This window comes from Vigna radiata, chromosome 10, assembly GCF_000741045.1.
Source record: "Vigna radiata var. radiata cultivar VC1973A chromosome 10, Vradiata_ver6, whole genome shotgun sequence".
NCBI lineage: Eukaryota > Viridiplantae > Streptophyta > Magnoliopsida > Fabales > Fabaceae > Vigna > Vigna radiata.
Window position 1 is genome coordinate 11,016,240 of NC_028360.1, and position 24,381 is coordinate 11,040,620.

Below are 24,381 nucleotides of genomic sequence, written 5' to 3' on the forward strand. Positions count from 1 at the left end.
CACCAACACAGCTCAATCATAAATTCACAATAGAACAACTTGACTGTTTTGAATACAACTTAAATCATAAACTAATAACATGTTAAACAGTGAGGCAACTTTATCATTGCACTAATATCCAAAATAAAATTAATCCTTGCAGAAATAATCATTTTACAGAACCACAAAAAACAAATTTGACTCCATTCTCCCAAAAAATTAGTGTCGATCCAGATTTCTATACCTTCATTCGTTATAACAATTTATCAAAGTTAATTTGAATCACATAAAGTGTTATTTTAGTCTCAGAAACAATGCACAAGCTTAAACCAAATCATCTACTTTTTTTATGTTATAATCTGCTACGACCACATTATTTCAAAGTGCTTATATTGCACACGGAACACATAGACCAACTTCAAGGTTAAATTTCAAGTCAATGTATTTGCGTACATGCAAAAAATGGAAAGCTAAACAGAATGTTAGCCTAGAAATAAATGAAAACAAAAGTAATTGGTTACAATACCCTCGAGTTCCCACCAACAAAATACATTAACTGCTCTTTTAAGTTAGTTAGCTTACAACAAACAATGTCTTGGAAAAACCATGACACTGACATATTGCTAAATGGAAGTTGATAAACAAAATTCACAATTTGTACCCATGTGACAGTTAGAATTGTGAATAACTAGTATCTATTAAACATAATGAAATAGTGTGAAAACTAAAAACTAATAATAAACTAAACACTACAAAAATTAAAAAAAAAAAAGTTCAGGCCTGAAACGGATGTCACATATCCATTTGAGCTTGAAACGGATGTCGCATATCCATTGATGGATGTCAATATCTATTTCAAGCTCAAATAGATATGTGACATCTGTTCGTGGCCGGTTATCTTTTTCCTTCTCCTCTGCACACACGCGCACACACATAAAAATCACACAACTCATAGAGAAATCATAGATCACATACACTCGCAAAACGTTGTACAACATCAACCACACACATGGAATACATTTATGAAGAACTAACCTCTCGAAGAAGACCCAAGTCGCGAAACACTGGCCATCTCACACACTGTCGCACCGTCTCATTGTCGCACCGCCTAAATGACCACCACACCATGAAACCCAAAAGAAGATGAGGAAACAAAAGAAATGGATATGAGAGAGTTGGAAGGGTGGGAACGGATCTTGGGATGAAAACGAATGTGAAAGTAAGAGTGGAAGGATGCTCTGAAAAGAGACTACCCAGTGAAAATGACAGTGAATATGAATAAAAATTAGGGTTTGAATACATAAAATTAAAAAGTAAAAAAGTTAATTTTGTAATTAAAAAAAATTAGGATTAAATATGTTTTTAGTCCCTATACTTTGGTGGGGCGATTTTAGTTTTAGTCCATCTTTCAAACTAAGGTACAATTTAGTCCTTCAACTTTAGAAAACTCTGGTTTTAGCCCTTTTTACCAAATTTTTTTAACTTTATTTGTTGTTTCAAACACGTTTCTCAGTTAACATTGAAGCAAAAATGTGTCAAACAGTGTAAACAATCAAAATACTATAATGAAACATGCTTGAAACAACAAATAAAGTTAAAAAAATTTGGTAAAAAGGACTAAAACCAGAGTTTTCTAAAATTGAAGAACTAAATTATACCTTAGTTTGAAAGAGAGACTAAAACCAAAATTGTCCCAAAGTATAAGGACTAAAAACATATTTAACCCAAAAATTTTATAGAGTTTTAAGAGGTGAAGAAAACAAATGTAGCGGTGAAAGGAGTAACACCCGTTTTCTGGATTCTTTATGAGTCTTAAATTTTTTTTCTAATTGTTGTTGAAAACAAAAGTTGGGGTAACACTATCTCAAATACTTTTTTCAAAATTAAAAAATATTTTAAATATATTTTCAAATTTTGGCATAATATTCTCTTAGAGTTTAGATAATATAATTAAAAATTTTAAACTATATGATCCAAATGATATTTTTTAAATTATCATTTTGTTATATAATCTGAAATATATTTTATATTTTATAATTAAAAATTTAAAAATATATTATAAAATAAAATTATATAAAAATATTTCTAATTGTTTAATTCAAAATTTAAAATTCTTCTATTTATTTTAAAAAAAAAAAAGTTTATTTTCAGATTAATATTATAATAAGCTAAAATAAAATATGACCTCGGGACATTAAAATGTTGATTTTATATTCATATTTAATTAATATTTATCTTATTTTAAATAAAAATTATATTATAAAAAATTATCAAAGAACAATCAATTTTAAAAATAAAAATTTATCAGTCTTTATATTTATTATTTTAGATATCATTTAGTAAACTTATTTTCTTTATATTTAAATAATTTTTATTATGAGTAAAAAAAAATTACAGTTAACTTATAAATTAAAGTCTAAATTCGATCTAAATTAGTTTTTAATTTAAAATTAAATAATAATTTAAAATAAATAATAATAACTAATATTAAAAAGTAACTTAGACTTTAATTAAAAAATTAATTATAATTTTGTACTTATATAATAATAATTTATAATTTATAAAATAGTTTCTAATTTTGTTTTAATATTTTGATTGCTGTTTAATAATTTTCATGAGATGGTATATATATTCTATAAATTATAAACAATTTAAACTTCATTTTCATAGTTAAAAAGGTGGATTCGAATAGCAAGAATACTAGATATAGTAGTGTTAATTTGATGTAAATATGCTTGTCTATCTATTAATAAATAATAAATATAAAGAAAGAAAAATAAAGTAGCATTATTTTATGATTTAAAGATATAATTAAGATAATATAGCAGGGAAGGAAAAGAAAGAAGCAATGGCGGCATAATCCAGTAAAGGAGAAAAGCACCCAAACATGGATTCATGAAAGGGAAAGCACAGAACATCAGATAACTTATCACTTATCCCATCATGCCACGTGGATGCTTTTTTTATTTTCACGTGGCAAAGCCTGGTCCCACGTGGGTCCCACCTTCCATTCCCGATATCTCACAGATAAGTATCTGTATCAAATGCAGAGATTAACCTCTTTCTCCAAGTTTTGTAGATATAACAATTTAATTCTTTTTCTAATGAAAGTATTATTTTAATATTATATTTTTAATAGTATTTTATTTTTTTAATTTATCATAATTGGCGGAAAGGAATTTACAGGTTGAAAATAAATAAAATAAAAATAACAAGGGAAATAATAAAGATAGTTTGATTAACGAAATAAATAATAAGGAAATAAATGTGCAGGTTACTTTTTTTCAAATTATTCAAGGGTCACCGCTTGTGTTCTACTGTTGTATTATGAAAATCATGAATCTTCTTCTCTTCTTTAAGTTTACGTTTAATTATTATTTTAATTCCTATATTTTAAGATTTTTAATATTTATTTTTGTTTCAATCAAATATTAAATTAATTCAATGTAGGTTTCTTTTGTTATATTTTAAGATTTGACAACGTGTTAATATGATAAAAATGTTTAATTATTAATTTAATATCAATTTAACGAACATATTACACTACATTGATTCAACCTCATGAATCTTAATTGAATCCAAATTGAGATTATAACAAATTAAAATCTAAAATAGAAAATAAAATGGTAATTAAACCTAATATTTAGTATAGTGTTGTAAAGCTTTCTAAAAAAATTGTCTTTTATATAAGTTTTTTTAATTCATATAATTATATAGAGTGATTTTTATTTCATTTTTTATGTGGATAAATAACATGACTTTAATACTTATACATTATACAATATTTATTCATCATACTTGTTATTTTAGTTACTTTAATGAGATTTTTTAATTGATTTGAAAAAGTAAATTTTCAACTATTATTATTATTATTATTATTATTATTATTATTATTATTATTGTTTTTGTTGTTATTATTATTGTGGTTGTTTAAGAAAACTTTTTACGTTAATTAATGTGGTTGGTACCTTGTTTGATTGTGTACAAAATTTTGTAATCGTAAATCCAACTATTATTATTTTTATGGTTGGTTAGACAACTTTTTACGTTAATTTTGATCAATAACCAATCCAAAAGTATCATCTTATGCTAATTTGAATATATATAGTATAAATTTATAAATAGTGATGATATATTTACACTTTAATTTCATGTATCTCTATATTATATACTTTTTTTCTATCCTTTTTTCTTATCACATTATACATTTTCTAAATTTTACTCTCTTTTTATATGTATATTTTAAATGTTGATCAACCTTCTTAGTGCACATGAATAAATTTTCCTGTATAAAATATCGATATCAGAAACTATCTTGAAATGTCAAGTTTTTATATGGTTTATTATCAGAAATAGAAACTTTCATACTTTATAAATCAATTACATTTATATTGATATTATAATCTATATAGAATCTTATAAAAGAAAATCATAATGTAGAATATTTAAAATAATTTGTGTATTGTTTGGTTTCAAAAATTGAATTTAATTGATTGATTTGACTTAAACCATGTTAAAATCAATTCTATATATTCGTTGAAGTGAGAAAGTCCAGTAAGATTAAATAATAATTTTACAAGTAGACATAATAATGCAGAAGCAATTTATTTATTTATTTATTTATTTCAGACCTGAACATGTCTGGAAGATTAAATATACTACTTTAAAGCCTTCTTATTACATCCATAATAGTATAAACAGAAATCATTGCGAACTCAACCGATCGATCGAGATTCGAATTCCAAACCTAAAAATCAAAGTTTTGATTGATTATTAAAAATGGCATAAAACAAAGGTGAAGAAGAAGAAGAAGAAGAAGAAGGGCTCAAAAGAATGAATTGAAGCAAAAAGAAGTGTGAAAAGGGTCGTTAGTTCAGTTGGGAACAGCCGCCAAAGTTCGTTGGCAATAGTTTCCTCACGTTAATGTATAGATTCTTAATCTAACGAATAAAGGTATGAATTAGATCCATTATTCATATGTATGGTCATGCATGGAAGGCCAGAATCTAAGAAAGAACAATCACGAAGCATAGGATCATTGGAGAACACAAGCCAGTTATTTATAATTAAGGTTACAGAAATACATGTAAGAACCATCAACTCAAGCTTCAACTCAAAGATAAGAGGAATCATTCGTTTGATCAAAAAACAAACGAAAAGTACTTCAAAGAAAGAAAGAGACAACAGCTCCTAATTTGCTTTTTGTTTTTCCAATCTTCTCTTTTTCAATCCTCTTTATCAAAACCCCAAGCAACCCCAACATTCCTCCCTCCTCTTTGCCTTCCAAATCTTTCTCTCAACCTCTTCCTCTCTGTCTCTCTGGGTCTTCTTCCTCCTAATTAAGGTCTCATATATCTGTTATGTTTTCTTACATATACATATATATACACGTTTGTTTCAGTTTCTAATTAGTTTTTCTTCTGTTATTGTTTTATGGCAGGGTTTTGATTAGGGATACATACAAGTATAGCAGTAGATTTTTCTCTACACAGTTTTTTTCTTTTAGGTTCACATTTATATATGAATATGGCTCCTGTTTCACTACCTCCTGGGTTTAGGTTCCACCCCACAGATGAAGAACTTGTTTCTTATTATCTCAAAAGAAAGATAAATGGTCGTAAGATCGAGTTAGAGATAATCCCTGAAGTTGATCTTTACAAGTGTGAACCATGGGACTTGCCGGGTAAGTATATATATATATATAACATTTAATAACAATTTTTCACATGATTTCTCATTCTTCATAGATGTTTGAAAAACACCTGAAACATTTTTTCTGATAGACAAATCATTATTAGTTGGTTAATCATTAGTTCTTCATTCAGGATTTTTGGTTATGGATTTTAACGAAAATCATGCATGAAACACATACTTGCTGTATTGGTCAAGTATATTCTTCTGCGTTCGAATATCTAGGGATAACGTAGATGTAAGTTGTAGGCCATTGATTCAAATTTACTTCCTATAATGATATTGTGATTGTGAAGTTCAAGAGAAAGTAACGAGGGAATAGTGGGATTCCCAAGTCAAAAACAGTCAACAGGAGAAAAAGAATTACCTTCTTCACATGACATACACACATAACTCCCTCATGCAATCAATGCATATACTTGGAGTTTCTAATAACTTTGATTACTTTTTTAAAGACCATGCTTTCTTACGGTAACCAATGCAAGTCTGAAATCAATGTTACAGGAAAGTCATTGTTACCGGGAAAAGATTTGGAGTGGTATTTCTTCAGTCCTCGAGATAGGAAATATCCAAATGGATCAAGAACAAATCGTGCAACCAAATCTGGTTACTGGAAAGCCACAGGAAAAGACCGTAAGGTGAATTCTCAGAGTTGTGCAATAGGAATGAAGAAAACCCTAGTTTACTATCGAGGTAGGGCACCACATGGTTGTCGTACAGGTTGGGTTATGCATGAGTATCGTCTTGATGAGACACAGTGTGAAACCAACACAGGCTTGCAGGTTCATCTTCTGTTCCTATCAAGATTCTTTTCCTCTGCATTATTATTGTAAAAATGATATTTAATCAATTTTTTTTACATATGACTTTTTAGGATGCATATGCTCTTTGTCGTGTGTTCAAGAAGACTGCAGTGATTCCTCCAAAAGTTGGAGATCAACACTATGTTAATGTCACCACCAGCCATGCAAATCAGATCATTGCCAGTGATCAATCATCAAGCATTAACGAGCTATACTCTGAAGGTAGAGGTGAAGTTTTAGAGAGCTCAAATTATTTTATGTCATTGGATGCATGCCCTTCCTCGAACATAAATGTGAATACCTACAATATCAATGGTGGAAGAAGGGACAATGAGACAACATGGTCGCATTTCTTATCAGAAGACTTGCTCAATCTTCCAACAACATCCACTTGTTCATTTCCCAATTATGGATCCATGAGCTATCCTCCATCAAAGGTAACTCTCAACCTCCTCTTAGGGTTCATTAATAATGTTTATATATACATTTTTTTCTCGTTTCTATAGTAATTTTGTTAAATTGTGTGTAAATGATTTTGTTTTGCAGGTGGATGTAGCACTGGAGTGTGCAAGGATGCAGCACAGGTTTAGCATGCCTCCATTGCAGATGCAGGATCTGGAGTTTCCTCAAGTTGGAATTTCGAAGCTGAAGATGGCACAAGGGTCGAGTTCCATGAGTGGAACCAGAAACGAAACAGATATCTTGCAGGAAATTCTTTCGGTTGCTCATGCTTCCCAGGAGTTAATAAATCAATCCAACTACTCATCACAGCCATTCATGAATGCCAATGAAAACTATGCTCCTCATGAAAGTGACTTCACTTTTATGGTTGGCACCAATTACAATCATGTCAACGATATGAACACCATGGGATTTGTTGACAAAGCATGGGAAGACCAAAACACAAGATCAATAGAGATCGGAGATCTTGATGATGGATTCAAGACAGAGAATTTGAAATGGGTGGGAATGTCCAGCAAAGATGTCGGAAAGGTATGTCGTAGTGCTAATTAACTATACTAATTTAAAACAATTTTACATTGTGATTTATTAATTTTATAATAATTAAATTAAATATAATAAATGTACATTTTTTAAAATTTTTTTTATCATAATTATATATATTAAAAACCATACCTAAAAAATTAAACTTTTTTAAAATTCTTTTCTCATTGATTATTTGTAAGTCTGTCTGTACAAAAAGAATGCTTGTGGTATCAACTTTTCTCTACTTAATTCGGCAGAGCTTTATGGAAGAGCAGCAAAATATTGTTCCAATTGATGATATCTCAAACTTCCAAACTAACACGGAAGAAAACGAGATGAAAGGTAATTTCCATTCATATAATAATTTCTTATATGAAACCTTTTTTTAGTATATAACAGATGTTTTATTTGCAGTAGGATTTGAGAAACACAGTTGCAACAAAGAAATAACTGATACTGAGATTGATGATTTTTCAATGGGATTCATGAATGATGAAGACCCGAATGAGAACTTCCTAAACGAGGAAAACATTGACTATTCAAATCCTACAAACTTTGATGTCGTTGAGGAAACAAAAACCAATCATGGAATGTTTGTCTCGACTCATCAAGTAGCTGATACATTCTTTCATCAAGTAGCTCCTTCACAAACCCTAAAAGTTCAACTGAATCCAGTAATGGGTGGCAATGAGTGTATAGAGAATGCAAGAGTTAGCGAAGGACTGTCTTTCTTTAGAAAGTTTAAGGCCTGTGTGACAGGGAAGCTAAGAAAGGCATCAACAATAGGAAGTGCCATTGAATTCATCTTTGCATTGTTGTTGATGCATTGTGTTTTTGTAAAGGAATTTGTGGAAGATTGGAAATCAGAGCTTAAAAATGGTGGCAATGTTTACACGATGAAGAGAATGAGAGAAGCAGAAGAGAGTGTGAGGAGGAATGAAGAAGAAAAAGTTTGGTTGATTGGAATGAAATATGGGAAAGGTTTTAGCATGGTCCTAAAGAAGATAAGCATTTTTCTCACTATATCGTTGGCTCTGTTTACCATGTGGGCTAACCATATCATAGTTGACTCTTAGAAATCATACATACATACATACCCTAATTTTTATTTTCTTTTTTTTAGTTTCTAACTTCTCACATCTCATTCATACCTTCAAATATTTGTATTAATTTTACTTCCTCACATTCATTTACTCATAATAATTACTTATATTCAATTCAATAATTATATATTAACTTTGATATCACTTTCTTATCGTATATCTACGTTTTTGCAAATATATATTCGTACTCAATCTAAAATTTAAACTTACAATTAAATTCCATAGAAAGTTTTCCAATAATTTCAATTCATCTTTATCTAAATAATCTGTATGGTCTTACATAAACAAAATTTCAATGTTAAACCTTCGAGAAAGTTTTATTAATTTTATCAGCATATGTATATTCATAATCAAGCTCGCTATTTATAAGTATATCGTAATGCTTCCATTACCTCTTATCTTGCGCCACCTCAAATTCTATGCTCCGACCATATAATTTTTTTTTTTAAATTATATGTTTCAAATATATTATTTTAACTTTATCCACACTCTGCTAAATATATATGAATTCAGTTTAATTTTCTTTATCGAATGTTAGATTTCCATTTTATCAAACTAAAAAATTTGTAACAAGTTAATAGTATACAAAATTAAAAAGTAGCTAATCATTACTTTTTTGCAAAAAGAAAAAATATTTGATAAAAATACAAATCAAAATTTTATGTTTTTGCTTAAAATTTATTAACAATTATTATTTTTTACATTTTTCAATTATTTTAGTTGATTGCTCATAACATCTTTCTTTGACAAAACATGATTTTACTATAATTTTTTAAAATATTATTGAAATAGATAGTTTTTTTTAAAAAAAATAACATAAATGAACAAATCACCAATATGAAACAATATATCCGCATAAATCTCGCTAGGATAGACTAATACATGTTAAAAAGTGAACTTTAAATCTAATTCAATCTCACATGAACAATTTTTAAGCTTGGGTTTACGCTAACTTATATACTATAAATTGGTCTTATCTCTAGTCGATGTAGGACTTTCAACACAAAACCATACATCACAACTTACCTATTTCTATAACTTCTTAAAACTTGTTAGTTTTGATAATTTTTGAAAAAAGAAATTATCAAACTTCTATCATTTGATTATGTTATTTAGGAAAAATAAAAGTAAAAACTACACTTATTTCAATATATCAAACTAATACAATATATGGATGTTTTGGGTATAGGGTGTGAGATCACAATCAAACACTCCTTCACACTTCTCTCCAAGTTTCCTAGGATCCTTTTCAGTTTCAATTGCAAAGTTCTCCCAAGTTTTTAATACTTTGTTTCTAAATTGTGCAGAACTTTACCTATCAAAAGTATTTGACACTCAAGTCAATACTCCAGTTAGCAAAATAAAATCTTAAATTCACAATAAATACAATTACTTATCTCCTTACATCATACTTTTATAAAGATAGACTTATAATTAATATAAGCTTAATCATCACCCAATACATGAAAAACATACTTTATCCGTAAACTCTATTATTGGTGATACTTAAAAGTATTTAAATGTCATTCCTTAAAGTTTGGTCTAACTATGGATTGATTTGAGAAGCATTAGACTATTTGATCAATAACTGATATTTATATTTTGCGTACAATTTATTAAGTAAAGTTTATTTTTGACCGTAATTTTATTTAATTTTAACAAAATTATCAGTTCAATTTATTTTTTACTCTTTTGATATTTTTAATTTTTTTAATATATATTTATTTTACTGTTATGTGTACATCAAAATTATCTATTATAAGAAAAAAAGTTTCTAACAAATTTCGATTTATAATTCTTTTGATATACACACAAATCAATAATTTAAAACTAATTTATTCTTAAAATTTATGATATATATACATAGAGAGAGAGAGGTATATATATTTTGTTATGTGACATGTAAAAAATCTTGAAAGTACTATCAGGATTTGCATTATGAATTAAAATTCCAATAATTAAAAATTACAATGACATTCAACACGTATAAAATATATAAAAATTTAAATTAGTTAAAATTTCTGCTGTTAATTTTTAATCAATATTATAGTCATAATTTTTTATCCTTCTTAAAACTGTAATCTCTCTATTCAAGAAACAGAATCCTTTGTTATTTATTAGTTTAATTCAGGCGTCGTTTTCTGTTGGATTTTGTCACCAAACACCATACAAACAATTTCCACATGATCCGCAGAACTAAATATTTCCACCCTTCAATTTTTTTGTATGAAACTCTGGAAATAATTGATTTGGAACATTTTCAATAAGTATTTATGAAAAAGGAAATTATTTTCTATCAATTAAAATTAACTCAGGTAAAAGTTAATTGGCGAAATGTTTTTTATTCAACTTCTATGAATTTTTATTTGTATGAAAAAAAAATTTTTTTTCTTATTTTTCTATTTATTAAGATTTTTTTCTCAATATAATATTTGTCATCGTAATTAATATTTTATAAATGTACAGAAAAATAAACTTTGATTAACTCAAATAAAAGATAATTACCTTTTTTTTTTATTGAGTTATCAAAATATCAATATTAACGGATTGATGTCATCAGTATATTTAAGTCGAATTAATGTAAGTAAATAATAGTAAAATAAAACATAACTCAGTTACCACTATTCATCTTATTTAAACTTCTAATGAGTCAGATTCACATAAATAATTTACTAAATTTAATAAAAATTAATTCAAAAATAAGAATAAATAAATACACAGTCCAACAATAAGTGTCTTTACTTATCCAATAAAACTAAACTATAATTCTTCCATTCTTTTAGTCTTTTTTTTCATACTTTCTTGAATTTTTTTCCAGTAAACTTTTTTTACATCTTTATTACCATATGCATTTTTCCTCACACCATTTTACCGAAGATGCAGTTTAACTATTTTTTTTTGTTTGAAAAAATATAAAAACAATATTTAAAATTATAGAAATATAATTTTTTTTAGAAAATATTTTTATTTAGAAAAATATAAAAAAATAAAAAATAATATAAAAAAATATCAATTTTTTTAATTGAAATTTATAAAATTTTAAAAATAGAAACACTATTATATTTTATTAAATATTTCGAAAAATATAAAAATAGAAATTTAAAAATTTAAAATATAGCAAAATATATAATTTTTAATTGAAATTCATAAAATTTTAAAAAATAAAAAAGTATAGAAATTTATTTAAGAAATTTTATTTTAAAAGAAATATAAAATATAACAATTTAAGATATTTGAAATAAATTTGATTGTTTTTATTGTATTTAAATATGTAAATGTAAAGAAATATCTTTAAGGATTTAATGTTTTTATATTTAATTATTTAAAAGTTAAGATGTTTTTTTGTTTAATTTTTTTCTACATTTTTTTTTTACATAGCATCCTTGATTTTTTTTTAACAATGATAACATGATTTTGTTTCTATCATAATCAGTATGACATCCCAATTATATTATAAAGATATATAATATAATAAAGGTATAATAATACTAGAAAGCAGTTAAGAGTAATAGGATTACAGTCAGCCTTAAAGAATACATAGAATTTGAAAGTGGAGTACTAAAGTTTCTTCCTGAAAATATAAGGAATTAAAAACTTACAACATGACAGAGTTTCTTCAAAATAACATAACTAAGAGAAATGAGGTCTAGTGGACTAGACTGCAGCGCTGTCATCCCCATCAAGAGCTTTTTCCAAAGTAGTCTCCTCGCCATCTGCTCCCATCCAAGTAGATTATCATCGCAAGAGAAAACACGCAGACATGGCACAACACAAACAAGCAAGCAAGGGTGAACTTATTATATAAAAAGCATGCAATTATACCAACATGAACATACTGGATTCAACCCAAGTAAAGTATATACAAGCAAGGCAATATATACAACACAGATCCAAGCATGTTATCTTCTAGACTTGACTCGTTCGGACTTTAGAATGATAGTTGAGCTATGGCGGGTCATGCACCCGTGGTGGCTTATGATACTTAGGCTCCCCCGCCCTGCCACACTCACGAGGTTAGTCTGTTTTGCACCCTGGAGCATGATGGAAGCCTCTAAGACTAAGACCTCCTGCTACTCCTCACACATGGTTCAGTCCTCTTTACGTGAGAAGAAAGACCATTGGAGCGTCAGAAAGACCCCCAAAACTGAGCTCCTACTTTCATTCTAAAACACTAAGAATCTCACCAAGAGATTCTACACAGATGGAACTTGGTTTACCACTTGGATCGTACTTTCATCACTTTGTAATCNTATACTTTTTGCCCCAATCAACATGTACATAATCTTAACAATATACATTACTCACCAATCACAAGTTATAAAAATAACATCTCCACAATTGAATCTAAGTTAATCAACACCAAGAACCAAACAGCTTCAACTAACCTGTAACAACTCATAAAATGCATCGATTTATACATACCTACAAGTAATATAATTATTGGTTAACACTCACATTTCAATATAAGAAACAACTATCCTTACTTTATTATATATATCTATATTATATTAATATAATATATACCATACCTACTATATCCTTGTAATTATACATATTTATATTATATTTATATTATATTAAGCTAATATATATATATATATATATATATATATATATATATGGGGTTTGTTAACGCGCGTATGCCTGTTTTTCAGTTGGTACATTTTAACAATGTGTACCGGATTATAGTAGACAAAAATACTCTCATATATTATGAATTCTAAGTTTTAAAGTCAAGGATATTTAAATAATTTTCATTCTCAAAACTAAAAAAAAAAAAACCCAAACCCTTACTCACCTCTCTCATTCCTCTAAGTCCTTTCTCTTTCATCTCTCTCACTCCAACCTTTTCTCTGTCATCTCTCTACTGTAGTCCCAATTAAAAAAAATCAGAAACACTGGCTCTAAAAAAAAAAAACTCCAAACCCTTACTCACCTCTCTCATTCCTCTCAATCCTTTCTCTTTAATTTCTCTCACTCCAACATTTTCTTTGTCATCTCTACTGTAGTCCCAATTAAAAAAAATCAAAACACCGGTTGTTAAGCAATTTCTTACAAAAAATGATTTTGTAATGAGTTTTCATTTTATAATTTTTGTCTTATCTAATTTTATCTAATTTTCACAAGCATAATGACATATGAAGGAATTGGTAATTTGGCCTGAAGGTTTTTTAAAAGATGACGATTCAACATCTGCAGATGATGAAATTAGAGAGGTTAGTGAAGATATGAAATTGAAGAAATCTTGAATGAACCTTTGCCTGAAGGCGAATATGCCAATGACTCAACTCTTTACAAAGGTAAATTGTTTAACGACGAGTATTTCTAATTTTTTTTTTCAGTTGGATCTACCATGGGATGATAGAGAAAAGGTTTGAGTGAGAGAAATGAAAGAGAAATGATTGAGAGGAATGATCAAAACCCTTACTCACCTCCCTCATTTCTCTCAACCCTTTTTCTTTCATCTCTCTCACTCCAACATTTTCTCTGTCATCCCTACTGTTGCCCCAATTAAAAAAAAAAATCAGAAACCCTTGCCTAACCCTAATCCACCTTCCTCACTTATCCAATTTGTTTCTCCCTTGTCTCCATACTCTCCCTCAGCCACACACAACAATCCGTGACATCGTAATTCGTTGCTCTTGTTCTGTTTGTTCATTTGGAGGATGTGTTATATATTTTCCCTTCTTATTATTAGATTAAATCATGTAAATAAAACATTCATAAATCAATTAAATTTTCATACATTATTTACACATCTACACCATATTTCATTATATTTTTAAAGAACAAGATATTTTCCTCTATTGTCCTTTTCCCTTTACACAAAGTGTTTCTTTTTCCTTTCTCTGGGATACATGATGTAAGATTACAATCTAGAATTGAAAGAATTGTACTCCTAGGGAGCTCTTCTATACCTATTTCTTTAATTCTATACCTATTTCTTTAATTTCCTTATGTCCCTTTTTTATCACCGAATCAACTTCTACAGACCTTTAGAATAAACTTTAACCACTCTGCATTAGAATAAACTTTAACCACTGTGCAAGATAAAAAACAGTAAAATCATTTTTCACCTTTGAGATTTGGAAAGAGTAACATAAAGTGACAAAGTTTATATTCATTTCACACACATTAATAAATATAAAATGATTATAAAAGAGTAAACTTTTTCAATTTTTAAAAAATATCTCTGATTCAAATTACCACCACCATCTTCAATTAGGTTGAGATGAGAGAGAAAATGTTGGAGTGATGAGAGAGAAAATATTTCTGATGACAAAGGGTTTCTGATTTTTTTTTCAATAGGGGCAACAGTAGGGATGACAGAGAAAATGTTGGAGTGAGAGAGATGAAAGAGAAAGGGTTGAGAGGAATGAGGGAAGTGAGTAAGGGTTTGGGGGTTTCTTTTTTTTTTTTTTAGTTTTGAGAATGAAAATTATTTAAATATCCTTAACCTTAAAACTTAGAATCTATGACAAATGAGGGTATTTGTGTCTACTATAATCTGGTACACATTGTTAAAACGTACCAACTAAAAAACAGGCGTACGCGTGTTAACAAACTCCTATATATATATATATATATATATATATATATATATATATATATATATATATATATATATATATATGTATGTATGTATGTATGGAAACCTCCTAAAATTATAACTGACCAGGAATTAACATATGATAACTTTGTGCACCTACAATAAACTTGTTTTATTTTATTTTCATCATAGTAGAGATCTTACTTCCCCTAATTGGTCACCGGAGAGGGCCCAGATGTCTGAACGCATCAAACTCACCTTCGACGCCAGCACATATGACTAGTCACAACTGACTAGACCAGGCCAGGGCTGCTCTATGATTAGGGATGTGCCAACTCATGTTTTTAAGGTTCCTCTATCCTACCAACAAAGAAAGGCTTTCAACCAGTTTTAATTAATTTATTTAAGTTACCTAAACTAGTTTGTTGTGCTCTAAACCTCAAATGTCCAATTTTTATATATTACCCCCTCTCACAGTACTCTGAAATAGTACCCATGCTTCCAAGTACTACCCAAACGGTGCTAATTAAAGTCTCACCCAAAGCCTTTTCAAAACATCATCAATCACAATCAATAACTCATTCAGAAACATATTAGATTCATCAAACAATGCACAGGAAATAAATCACAGGCTTCTCCTTTACGCAATCAAGCTCATTCCAAGATCAATTACATAAGACAACAACAAACAGTCCCAACAGAACATCATATTATAAACTTAGCCACACATGAAATGCTGAAACAGATTCATACTCAACAGATAAATGAAACAATGAGAAATGTAATTCAAATAGTACATCAACTTCAAATCCAACATGCATATATTTTATAAAATAAATTCACACAAAATAATTAGCTCCCCTTAACCGTACCACTCCTAGGAACACTCTAGCAGTACCTCCTCACAGAGGCGAGTTTGACACCACCTATAAGCCACCAAGAATTGGTGCAGAGCACATTTCTTAGAGTTGGAAGGGACAGAGAAACTAAAGGAAAAGCTACCAGTAACACGCAACCAGCAAGTTGCATGACCTAGGTTCAAGAATTGTTGAAGAAAAGGGAAAAAGACACTTACCGGTCGGAATGGAAAAACGTTCGGTTCAAACTGAAGCCCTTGGTGCAGTGAGCGCAGAAACACCTTCAAATCAAAATTTGATCGGTTCAGTGAAGAGAAAATCTAGAGAGAAGGCAGAGAGAATTTTAGGGCAAGGATTTTAGAGAGAGAAGAAAGCTGACAAAATGAAGGAATTTTTATTTTTAGAAAATTTCTTCCTAAGATCACGAGTCCTTAGTTTTATGGATTGGACTGCCTTAATATAGATCCAATGACTTTATAATTTTTCAGACTTTTACAATCAATCTTTTCGAAAATTCTTTGTTTTTAATGTGACCATTACGTACTTAAAAATTAGTGAAAATGTAGTTTCTAATGAACCAAATTCTGAACTAGATTTTTAAATTTTTTTGTTACTCAAATAATTTAAAAGAGAAAAAGCAAATAATAAAAACTATATTACATAGAAAATCTTAAAATTTAAAAAATAATAAAAACAATATTACATAGAAAATATACAACTTCTATTTTTATATTTATTTTCTAAATAATTTTTTAATAAATTTTAATACTTTTTCTATGTTATAAATTTCAATTAAAGATTTGATATTTTGTTATATTCTTAAATTTATATTTTTATATTTTTTTTCTAATTAATTTATTTTCTAAAAAAAATTCTAAATTTCAATCATTTACATCCATTTTTATATTTTTAAAGTAAAAAAATATTTTTAAATAAAATAACTGTGTCAACAGTAAGGCCTTGTTCACTTGAGTGAAATTGGGGGAAAAGTAATTGAGATGATTTGAAGATAATTTTTTTTAATTGTTTATTTGAATAGATTCGAAGATAAGTGAGGGTGGATTTGAAAGTAAATTGTTTTAATCTGTCACATAAATTAAATTCTACACTAATTCTTACAAACTTTATTTCCAAATCTAGTCTCGTTTAAATTCACTCAAATAAACAATAACAAAAATTACCTTCAAATCCTCTCAAATCCACTCCCTTTCAAATCCACTCAGGTAAATAAGACTTTAAAGAATCTAGTTGAGAAAATAAAATATATCTAGGTCTAATGATAATAATAAAAATGTGAAAATGTGAAAGGTCTTGAGGAAAATATTCCACTCTCTTTCATTGCTTTATTCACTTACTAGAAAATATACCATAAAATAATTCATTTCCATCTCAAAGAGTTCCTTTAACTGTACTCACTCTACAAACTAAACACATATGACAACTTGATTTATAAGTATGAACAAATACTTTAATTTTCTTTTTTATATTTTGTATTAAATCCAAAATTTTACTAATTATAGATAAATTATTTTTGCCTTATAAACAAACAAATCTCTTTAAATGTAAAAAAAAAAGCCTCTGAATTCATTTATAATGTCTACCACAATTCTAAAATATTTATTGGCAAAAGAGAAGTTTTGTTCACTAAGATTTATACTATTTCTCGATCATTTTTTTTTTCACATTGTCCTTAAGTATCTATAATCCAATTTTTAATATCAAATACAATTTAAATAAGTTTATAATGACACATCTGATTAAATAATACATTAATCATGCCACATAACTAATCTTAAACAACTGTCTCTCTAATCTAACAACAAATTTATAATTAATTCAATTTTACAAAATTAAGAATTCAATAAAGACACAGAAAAAAGAAAGAAACCTGTTCTAGATAAAAATAGGAACCGAAACATTAAACCTATATTTTATTACTGCGGTTAAAGATTTCAAAATAATTTATTTAATAACTTTTTCTGAACAAGTCATATGGCAACTTTTTATATGTTCTTGTTTTTTAGGTCAAGAACATCAAAACATTAACTATCTTCATTAGTTTCACATGAAAAATATGCTTCACCTGATCAGAGATACTGAAATCAAGTTTGTCCCAAATGAATTTGAACCTGATGGGTAGTGGTTGCACAAAAGTGAGTGCAGAGCACATGGATAATTGATTAGGTGTATCATTCACATTCATCAGAGTATCAAAGAAAGTGACAAAAGAAAAAGATGTAACTAGTTAGAACCAACACCAAAGTGTGATGAGAAAAAGATGACAAAAATAACTCAAAGATAGGTTCACGGGTCACTTACTGTTTCCTCTTCTTCTTCTGTAAAACATTAAAGAAAGTGTGCACCCCACTAGCTACATCAGCTTCAATTTTAACACTATTCCAATCCATTTTTCTTGAAAAAGCTGCAAATTGAAACCGCTCCCTCTCTCCTACTAGGAATTTGTGCAGTTTAGCTGCAAATTATTGCCCAAAAAGTTAAATAGCTTTTTCTTTTCTAACAGTGGCTCATAATAGAGATAATGAGCTATGTGTTGCCGTATAATTAGCTTCAAAGATCATATTATTTTTCAATAGCAAGAAGTGGCTTATTTCAGCTCATGGAATCAGGTCTTTCTTGTTCTTGGCTGCAAGCCTTCTTCTTAGCATTGGTTTTGTTCTTTAAATGTGGATATGTCCATGGAGCTACCCCAGCAGCAAAAGTTGGTAGCTTTTCAAAGGTGGAAGATGCTGGAAACTTTCATATTTACTATGGCCAGACCTTCAAAGTCATTAAGAATGCCGCTGATGGGCAGAGCTACCTTCTTCTGCAGGTATTTCCTTTTGGGGATATAATTTTTTACTATATCTGAATTCTTAAGGTATAGCCATGGGTGTTTGTGATTTTCTTTGGGTTGCTTTCGTTTATATAAGCAAATATTAAAATAGGAGATGATAGGGATTTGTTTTAACCTAAATATTAAACTAGTGTGGATAAGAAACTTAAGGCTGTATATGATTTTCTTTAGTTATATTTTATATTTATTTTTTTGTCAATTGAGTAAAAGTTGGGAGAATGGGAATCCACCCCAGTACTGCTAGATAGAATGCCAATAACACCTAGGGATTTTGATAACTTTTTAAATAGAGTTTTTCCACTAAGCAGGTTTTTAGTGGCTTCACTGGAAGTGGAACTCAGTGGGAAAGGTTGTATGTATGTTATCTGATATCAAAATGATGACTATATTTAGTACTTTCTCCTATTGAAGAAAAAGATGAAAATATATTTTAAGGCAAAAGAAAAATGTATTAACCATTTGATTATTGCAATCTTCTATAAAATACTGAATGCATTTGTTTGATGCACTTATCTAGCAGCCCAGTTTGTAATTTTAAAATAATTGATTAGGGACAATGGTTACCTGTATTAGCTGAGTGTCAAAGTCCTTTCAATCTAAGATAGGGGAATTTTCAAATAGATCATTAGTTAGTTTTACAGCTGATGATAATCACCTGTAACCACGTTCTATTACTTTAATGACTCTGTTGCCCTTCTGCTGGGGATGCATGCTAGAAGAAATCAGATATAGAAATTACTGTTCTTCTAATTATTTACATGTTTGCTGAATTTTTCCTGCTAAGTTGTGTTTCTTGCCTCCTCATTTTTCTTCCGTCAATTCTGGCAGAATAATTCAAGGATTGCTTCAAGAACTAAATATTGCACATCAAGAATTAAGTCATTTGTCGTACCATTGTCAAACTATTCTGTTGATACTACTTATTTTCCAGGTATGCCATGCATATTTCTATGTCGCTACTCAGTCTCACTCTTGTTCATTCTGTTTTTCTAAGGAATCAAGATTCTGCAGCATATAACACCATCAATCATAATATGTCAGCAAATCAATTACGAAATCAGTTCAATGTGTCAATGCTAAAACAAATATTTTGGCTAGTCAGTTTCATATATTTTTTTTCATCATAAAATTGATGATGTCTTATTATTGACCGACATATTTTTACTGTAATTATATCTTAGACCCATGTTGTGACTAACTTTTTCTTTTGCCTCTGGGGATTGTAACTCAAGTTTCCTTCTTAGAGGTGAGAATCTCTTACTACCACAAGTTTAAGTTTTAAGATTTTGGTGGGGTTGCCAAGATCAGATAGAATGGATTGCATCTTTCTTAATTTTTCATATTCTTGTTTTGAATAGCTTTTAGGTTTAGTGGAGAGCTTGAAAGGCATAACCTCAGACAATGTTGCTTCTCCCTGTGTGTTGAAACTATATCAAGGAGGACAGATAGAAATGTTCAACAATAGTGATTACCAAAAGCTTGCAGAGTTTACTTCGTATTTCCTCAGTGACGATGATCAGCAATCAGCTTGCAATTTTGCAACTTTTGATCCCTTTATGGAGAATACCCCTTTGCAGGTAAGCAATTAAAAGTAGCTCTCTATAAATTTTTAAAAGCCAAAAGGATCAGAACATATGTTTAAGGTAGTGTAATGGACTTAGATTACCAAGATGCCTGTGAAACTAACATTTGCTTAAAGTACAGTTCAATAATCAGTAAACATTTTCCGCTAAATATTGGCAAGGATTGCTTAATAGTTTACTGTATTCATTTTGATAGAGAGCAGAATGGATCAAATTCATGGGAGCTTTTGCAAATGTTGAAGCTAGAGCTAATCAAGTCTATGCCTCAGTAAGCATACTATTCTGTCCAAGGCATAACTATATTATTGTATGATTGAATATATTTTCAGCAACTTCTACCATCACTAAGATTTGGTAACCTTGCAGGTTCTTGTTGTTCAGTCCAACATCTAGACTGAATTTTTCTTGTTTGAAATTTCTACTTGGGGTCTTGCTAAATCTAAGCTGTTGAGATTAGATACTAACAGAATACAACTAACTTCAATAGTTTCTGTTGCTGACAATGTAAATAAATCCTTATGAAGACCAAAGCACAGGAAATGCATTTATTTGTGCAAGGGCAGAATAATTTGGTGGATCATATAGTTGAAAAATGTGCACATGTATAGTATTTTAGCTTAAGATGCAATAAATATTCTTGATTTTAATTACAGCATCAATTTTATTCAGAACACATTTTCTTAAGCTCATGTTATTATTAACTGAAATTTATTGGGAAGTGCTTATGCTAAATGAATCTTTCTCGTGATTTTGTAGAAACTTCTTAATGTTTTAACCAATAGTATAGTGTATATATTACTAGCAACCCCATTGCTCCATCTACCAAACATGAAAATTTCCAACTTCTTTTGTCTTCTAAACATCACATCAATGATTTCTGAACATGAAAAAGTGGGACCACTTTCTATGGGATAAGACAGTTGAAACTTCCATTAGATTAATCCTTAGAATTCTGTCATACATAACTTACCGAGTGCAGAAATTGAAATTTGGAATGCTTCAACAAATGGAAGTAGTGTTCAATTAGCACTGATTGGTGTGTGTTTTTTTCCTCTAAATGTTTTAAGAATAACTCATTAGTTTGTGTGGCAGCAAGCCTCTACTTCTTGTAACATAAGTTTACTTTAAACTTCATAAGTTTATGTGTGGATATGCTTGAAGTTGCATTTGGAGAGTACTCCACCATCTTTTTCATAATTCTCTGTGCTAATAACTGATTATATTTTATGATACATTTTAGTCTGACCAAGTGATTTACTATTTTATAGGTTAAGGAGAGCTATTTGTGCTTGGCTAAAATTGCCTCAACTAGGACAACATTCAAGCCAACAGTAGCTTGGATGAAGTATAAAAATGTAAGTACCTTCAAAAGCACACCCACTTCTTAAATACAACCCTGGAGCTTTGTTCAAATTGATACATTATATTCTCAAATTGATTTAATGTTATAGTGTTGCTTTAACATCTAATAAATAGAAATAGACCTTCTAACCCCAATTAGCCCTTTCAAATTTATTGCTGTTCTCTCTTCAAGTCAGCTGGACTCAACTTCTGATACATGACTTTTAGCCTTTTATTGATACATAAAAATTTGTTAACATCTGAAGTGTTATCATTGCAGGGTGTTTGGTCTTTTACACAAGAAAAGTATCAGTTGAAGGTATGAAACACATGTTTTTAGAGAAGTTAAACATGGCATGTTTCTCAGCTATAACTATTTTGTTCAGAATTATTACCAATCTGTGCCCCTTGTTTAAATGCTTGAGTTATAATATGCCCTATTGTACCGCTCATACTTCAGTTAATCTGGTGCTTATACTTTTATCCTTCTGGTCATCAATGTGTAAATTTTTGTTCTGAAAACTTTGCAAACAGTTTGTGCAAGATGCAGGTGGAGACATTTTGGATGCCAAGAACACTTACAATATCTCTGATCCTGATGACTTGGAGGAATTTCATGCAATCCTATGTGTAAGTTGAATTATATTTCATTATAAGAGAAAATTAAATGCAACATAGGAACATTGAGTAACTAATATTATCCTTAATAGACGTTGCTGTGTAAATCAAGTACTTGATAGAATGGAAAGAAAATCCTAGAATATAACCTGAAAAGAAGAGTTTTGTTTTTTCATTTCTTTAAACTTTGATTTATTTATTACGTTTTGCTGATTAAACATTATATATTATGCAGACCGTGGAAGTAGTTATTGATGAAACACTAACCTCAGATCCAACCAACTACACTTTGTCAACATTTATCCAAAATCTAAACGTTGAAGATCGTTCTTGTTTTTCCTTTATTTCAAACACAAGTCTGTGGAGATATGACAAAAGGGTATACAACTCTGTAGCTGTAGGTAAGTACGGTCGATCCAAAATGCATATTGTTTGTTGTGAATAAGAAGTTCTACAGTAGATAAAAGTAACTGTATTATAAGCCATAAAGACTAGCAAATTTAAATGCTTATTGAGTTTACTTATATCATTGACTAATTTTGATAAAATTCTTATGATGTGATTGTGTGATAACTTTCAATATCATGCTTTTGCATTTATCATGTTTGTGAAGACTGGTATAACGGAGCAGTGTCACAACCTCAATTGGCACTGGCAGATCTAGTTGAGGTTTTATTTCCATCTGGGAATTACACAACAACATATTTTAGGAACATTGCAAAGGTATGCTGTCACTGCCGTTTAAGGTTAGAGAAACTGCAAGATGTTTTTTTGGTATTTTAAAAGTTTGGTGTCATTTCATGGTGCAGGGAGAATTACCTATAAATATTGGTCCGGAAATGTGTGACAGGGACACATCTGTAGCGATGGATCCTACCATAGTAGCATGTGGATGATTATGTTTCTAGTTCAAAAATAGGTATAGTGTTATAAACAAAATAAACAGTCAACAACACTATTCTGTTTTATTTTTTGAAATCCCATTTTTTGAATTTAGGATCTATACTTTGTATTTTATTTTAGTTATTATTATGCAATCAACTATAGTTTGCTACACAGATAAGAATTTACCAGTTTCCTCTTTCTGGTAACTTTGTCTCTTGCATGAACAAACATGTCATTTCCTTTGAATGAGAGAAAGGATTTTCATTCCTTATTAAATAATACAACTCCTCTTAATCTTTTGAAATTCATTTTAATGATAGAAGTGCGATTAAGTTCTAAAATGGATTAAATTTTCTTACTGTGAAATTGTAAACACTTTTATAAAATGGGATAAAAATGTTTAAAATGTTTTGATTCAATATATTGGAATAAATTATATGTATGATAGCATTTGTTATAATCATAATGATGAGTAAGGTTGTTCTAGTGTAGTTTTATAAAACAATAAAATAAGTTATATGATTCATTTATTTATTTGTTAAATAGTTATTATTTTATTTTTTTCATATAAGTTTATCTTTTTTATTATTTCTAATAAGACTTATCATTCAAAAAGAATTTTAAGAAAATATACTTTTATTATATACATACGTACATTATTTATATTCAGATCCAATTATAAATCGAAAATTAGAAAAAAAAAAAAAAAAAAGATAGTTCATATAGGTTTCACAATTTTGATAACAAAAAAACTATCATATCTTTTAAAAGAGATAAACCAGTCATTTTACCTTAAATCGTCAATATTAGAGATGCTATCTTATTTTATCATGACTTGTTTGAAAAATTAAACTTATATATACTAGTTAATTGATGAGGGATTAAGTTATACTAATCCCATAACATAAATATTAGAATAACTGATGTTTTTATTACATTAATAATATATACATTAATAATATATATATATATATAATAAAATTATCATTTCTATAATTATTAAAATAAATATCACTATTTTTATAATTTTATTATAGATAGTTATTTTAGTTTTAAAAAATGATTGTTTTAAAAAAAATCATTTAAAGGGTATAATGTAAAAAGAAAGTGTACAAGAAAAAAAATAATCT

The 24,381-nt window shown here is 28.8% G+C and overlaps 2 protein-coding genes across 4 annotated transcripts; both read left to right on the forward strand.

Moving 5' to 3' along the window:
* Nucleotides 1–5,089: 5,089 nt before the first annotated feature.
* On the forward strand, nucleotides 5,090–8,669 carry LOC106775334 (NAC domain-containing protein 86). Of its 2 annotated transcripts, XM_014662442.2 has the most exons (7): nucleotides 5,090–5,323; nucleotides 5,420–5,662; nucleotides 6,175–6,452; nucleotides 6,545–6,910; nucleotides 7,020–7,466; nucleotides 7,718–7,802; nucleotides 7,875–8,669. In XM_014662442.2, the coding sequence occupies exons 2-7, from the start codon at nucleotides 5,500–5,502 to the stop codon at nucleotides 8,534–8,536; spliced, it is 2,001 nt and encodes a 666-aa protein (XP_014517928.1). In that variant the 5' UTR covers nucleotides 5,090–5,323; nucleotides 5,420–5,499; the 3' UTR covers nucleotides 8,537–8,669. The 2 variants fall into 2 exon arrangements, with proteins under 2 accessions (XP_014517928.1, XP_022642946.1); XM_022787225.1 differs by lacking the exon at nucleotides 5,090–5,323 and having other exon boundaries at nucleotides 5,398–5,662.
* A 9,478-nt stretch (nucleotides 8,670–18,147) lies between these two features.
* Nucleotides 18,148–23,530, forward strand: LOC106775097. Of its 2 annotated transcripts, XM_014662142.2 has the most exons (11): nucleotides 18,156–18,800; nucleotides 19,653–19,755; nucleotides 20,057–20,070; nucleotides 20,183–20,401; nucleotides 20,604–20,675; nucleotides 21,676–21,762; nucleotides 22,029–22,067; nucleotides 22,283–22,378; nucleotides 22,602–22,767; nucleotides 22,980–23,089; nucleotides 23,176–23,530. In XM_014662142.2, exons 1-11 carry the CDS (start codon nucleotides 18,588–18,590, stop codon nucleotides 23,260–23,262), a joined length of 1,206 nt encoding a protein of 401 aa, XP_014517628.1. In that variant the 5' UTR covers nucleotides 18,156–18,587; the 3' UTR covers nucleotides 23,263–23,530. The 2 variants fall into 2 exon arrangements, with proteins under 2 accessions (XP_014517629.1, XP_014517628.1); XM_014662143.2 differs by lacking the exon at nucleotides 20,057–20,070 and having other exon boundaries at nucleotides 18,148–18,800; nucleotides 20,190–20,401.
* The last annotated feature ends 851 nt before the right edge of the window (nucleotides 23,531–24,381 follow it).

What these genes read in the sequence shown, in the direction of transcription:
- LOC106775334 (XM_014662442.2), top strand. Translation starts at nt 5,500, where the DNA reads ATGAATATGGCTCCTGTTTCACTACCTCCTGGGTTTAGGTTCCACCCC. An exon ending in TGAGCTATCCTCCATCAAAG is followed by an intron (nt 6,911 to 7,019) that starts GTAACTCTCAAC and finishes TTTGTTTTGCAG; the next exon opens with GTGGATGTAGCACTGGAGTG. An exon ending in GGAAGAAAACGAGATGAAAG is followed by an intron (nt 7,803 to 7,874) that starts GTAATTTCCATT and finishes TTTTATTTGCAG; the next exon opens with TAGGATTTGAGAAACACAGT.
- LOC106775097 (XM_014662142.2), top strand. Translation starts at nt 18,588, where the DNA reads ATGGAATCAGGTCTTTCTTGTTCTTGGCTGCAAGCCTTCTTCTTAGCA. An exon ending in AGAGCTACCTTCTTCTGCAG is followed by an intron (nt 18,801 to 19,652) that starts GTATTTCCTTTT and finishes CAATTCTGGCAG; the next exon opens with AATAATTCAAGGATTGCTTC. An exon ending in CTAATCAAGTCTATGCCTCA is followed by an intron (nt 20,676 to 21,675) that starts GTAAGCATACTA and finishes ACTATTTTATAG; the next exon opens with GTTAAGGAGAGCTATTTGTG.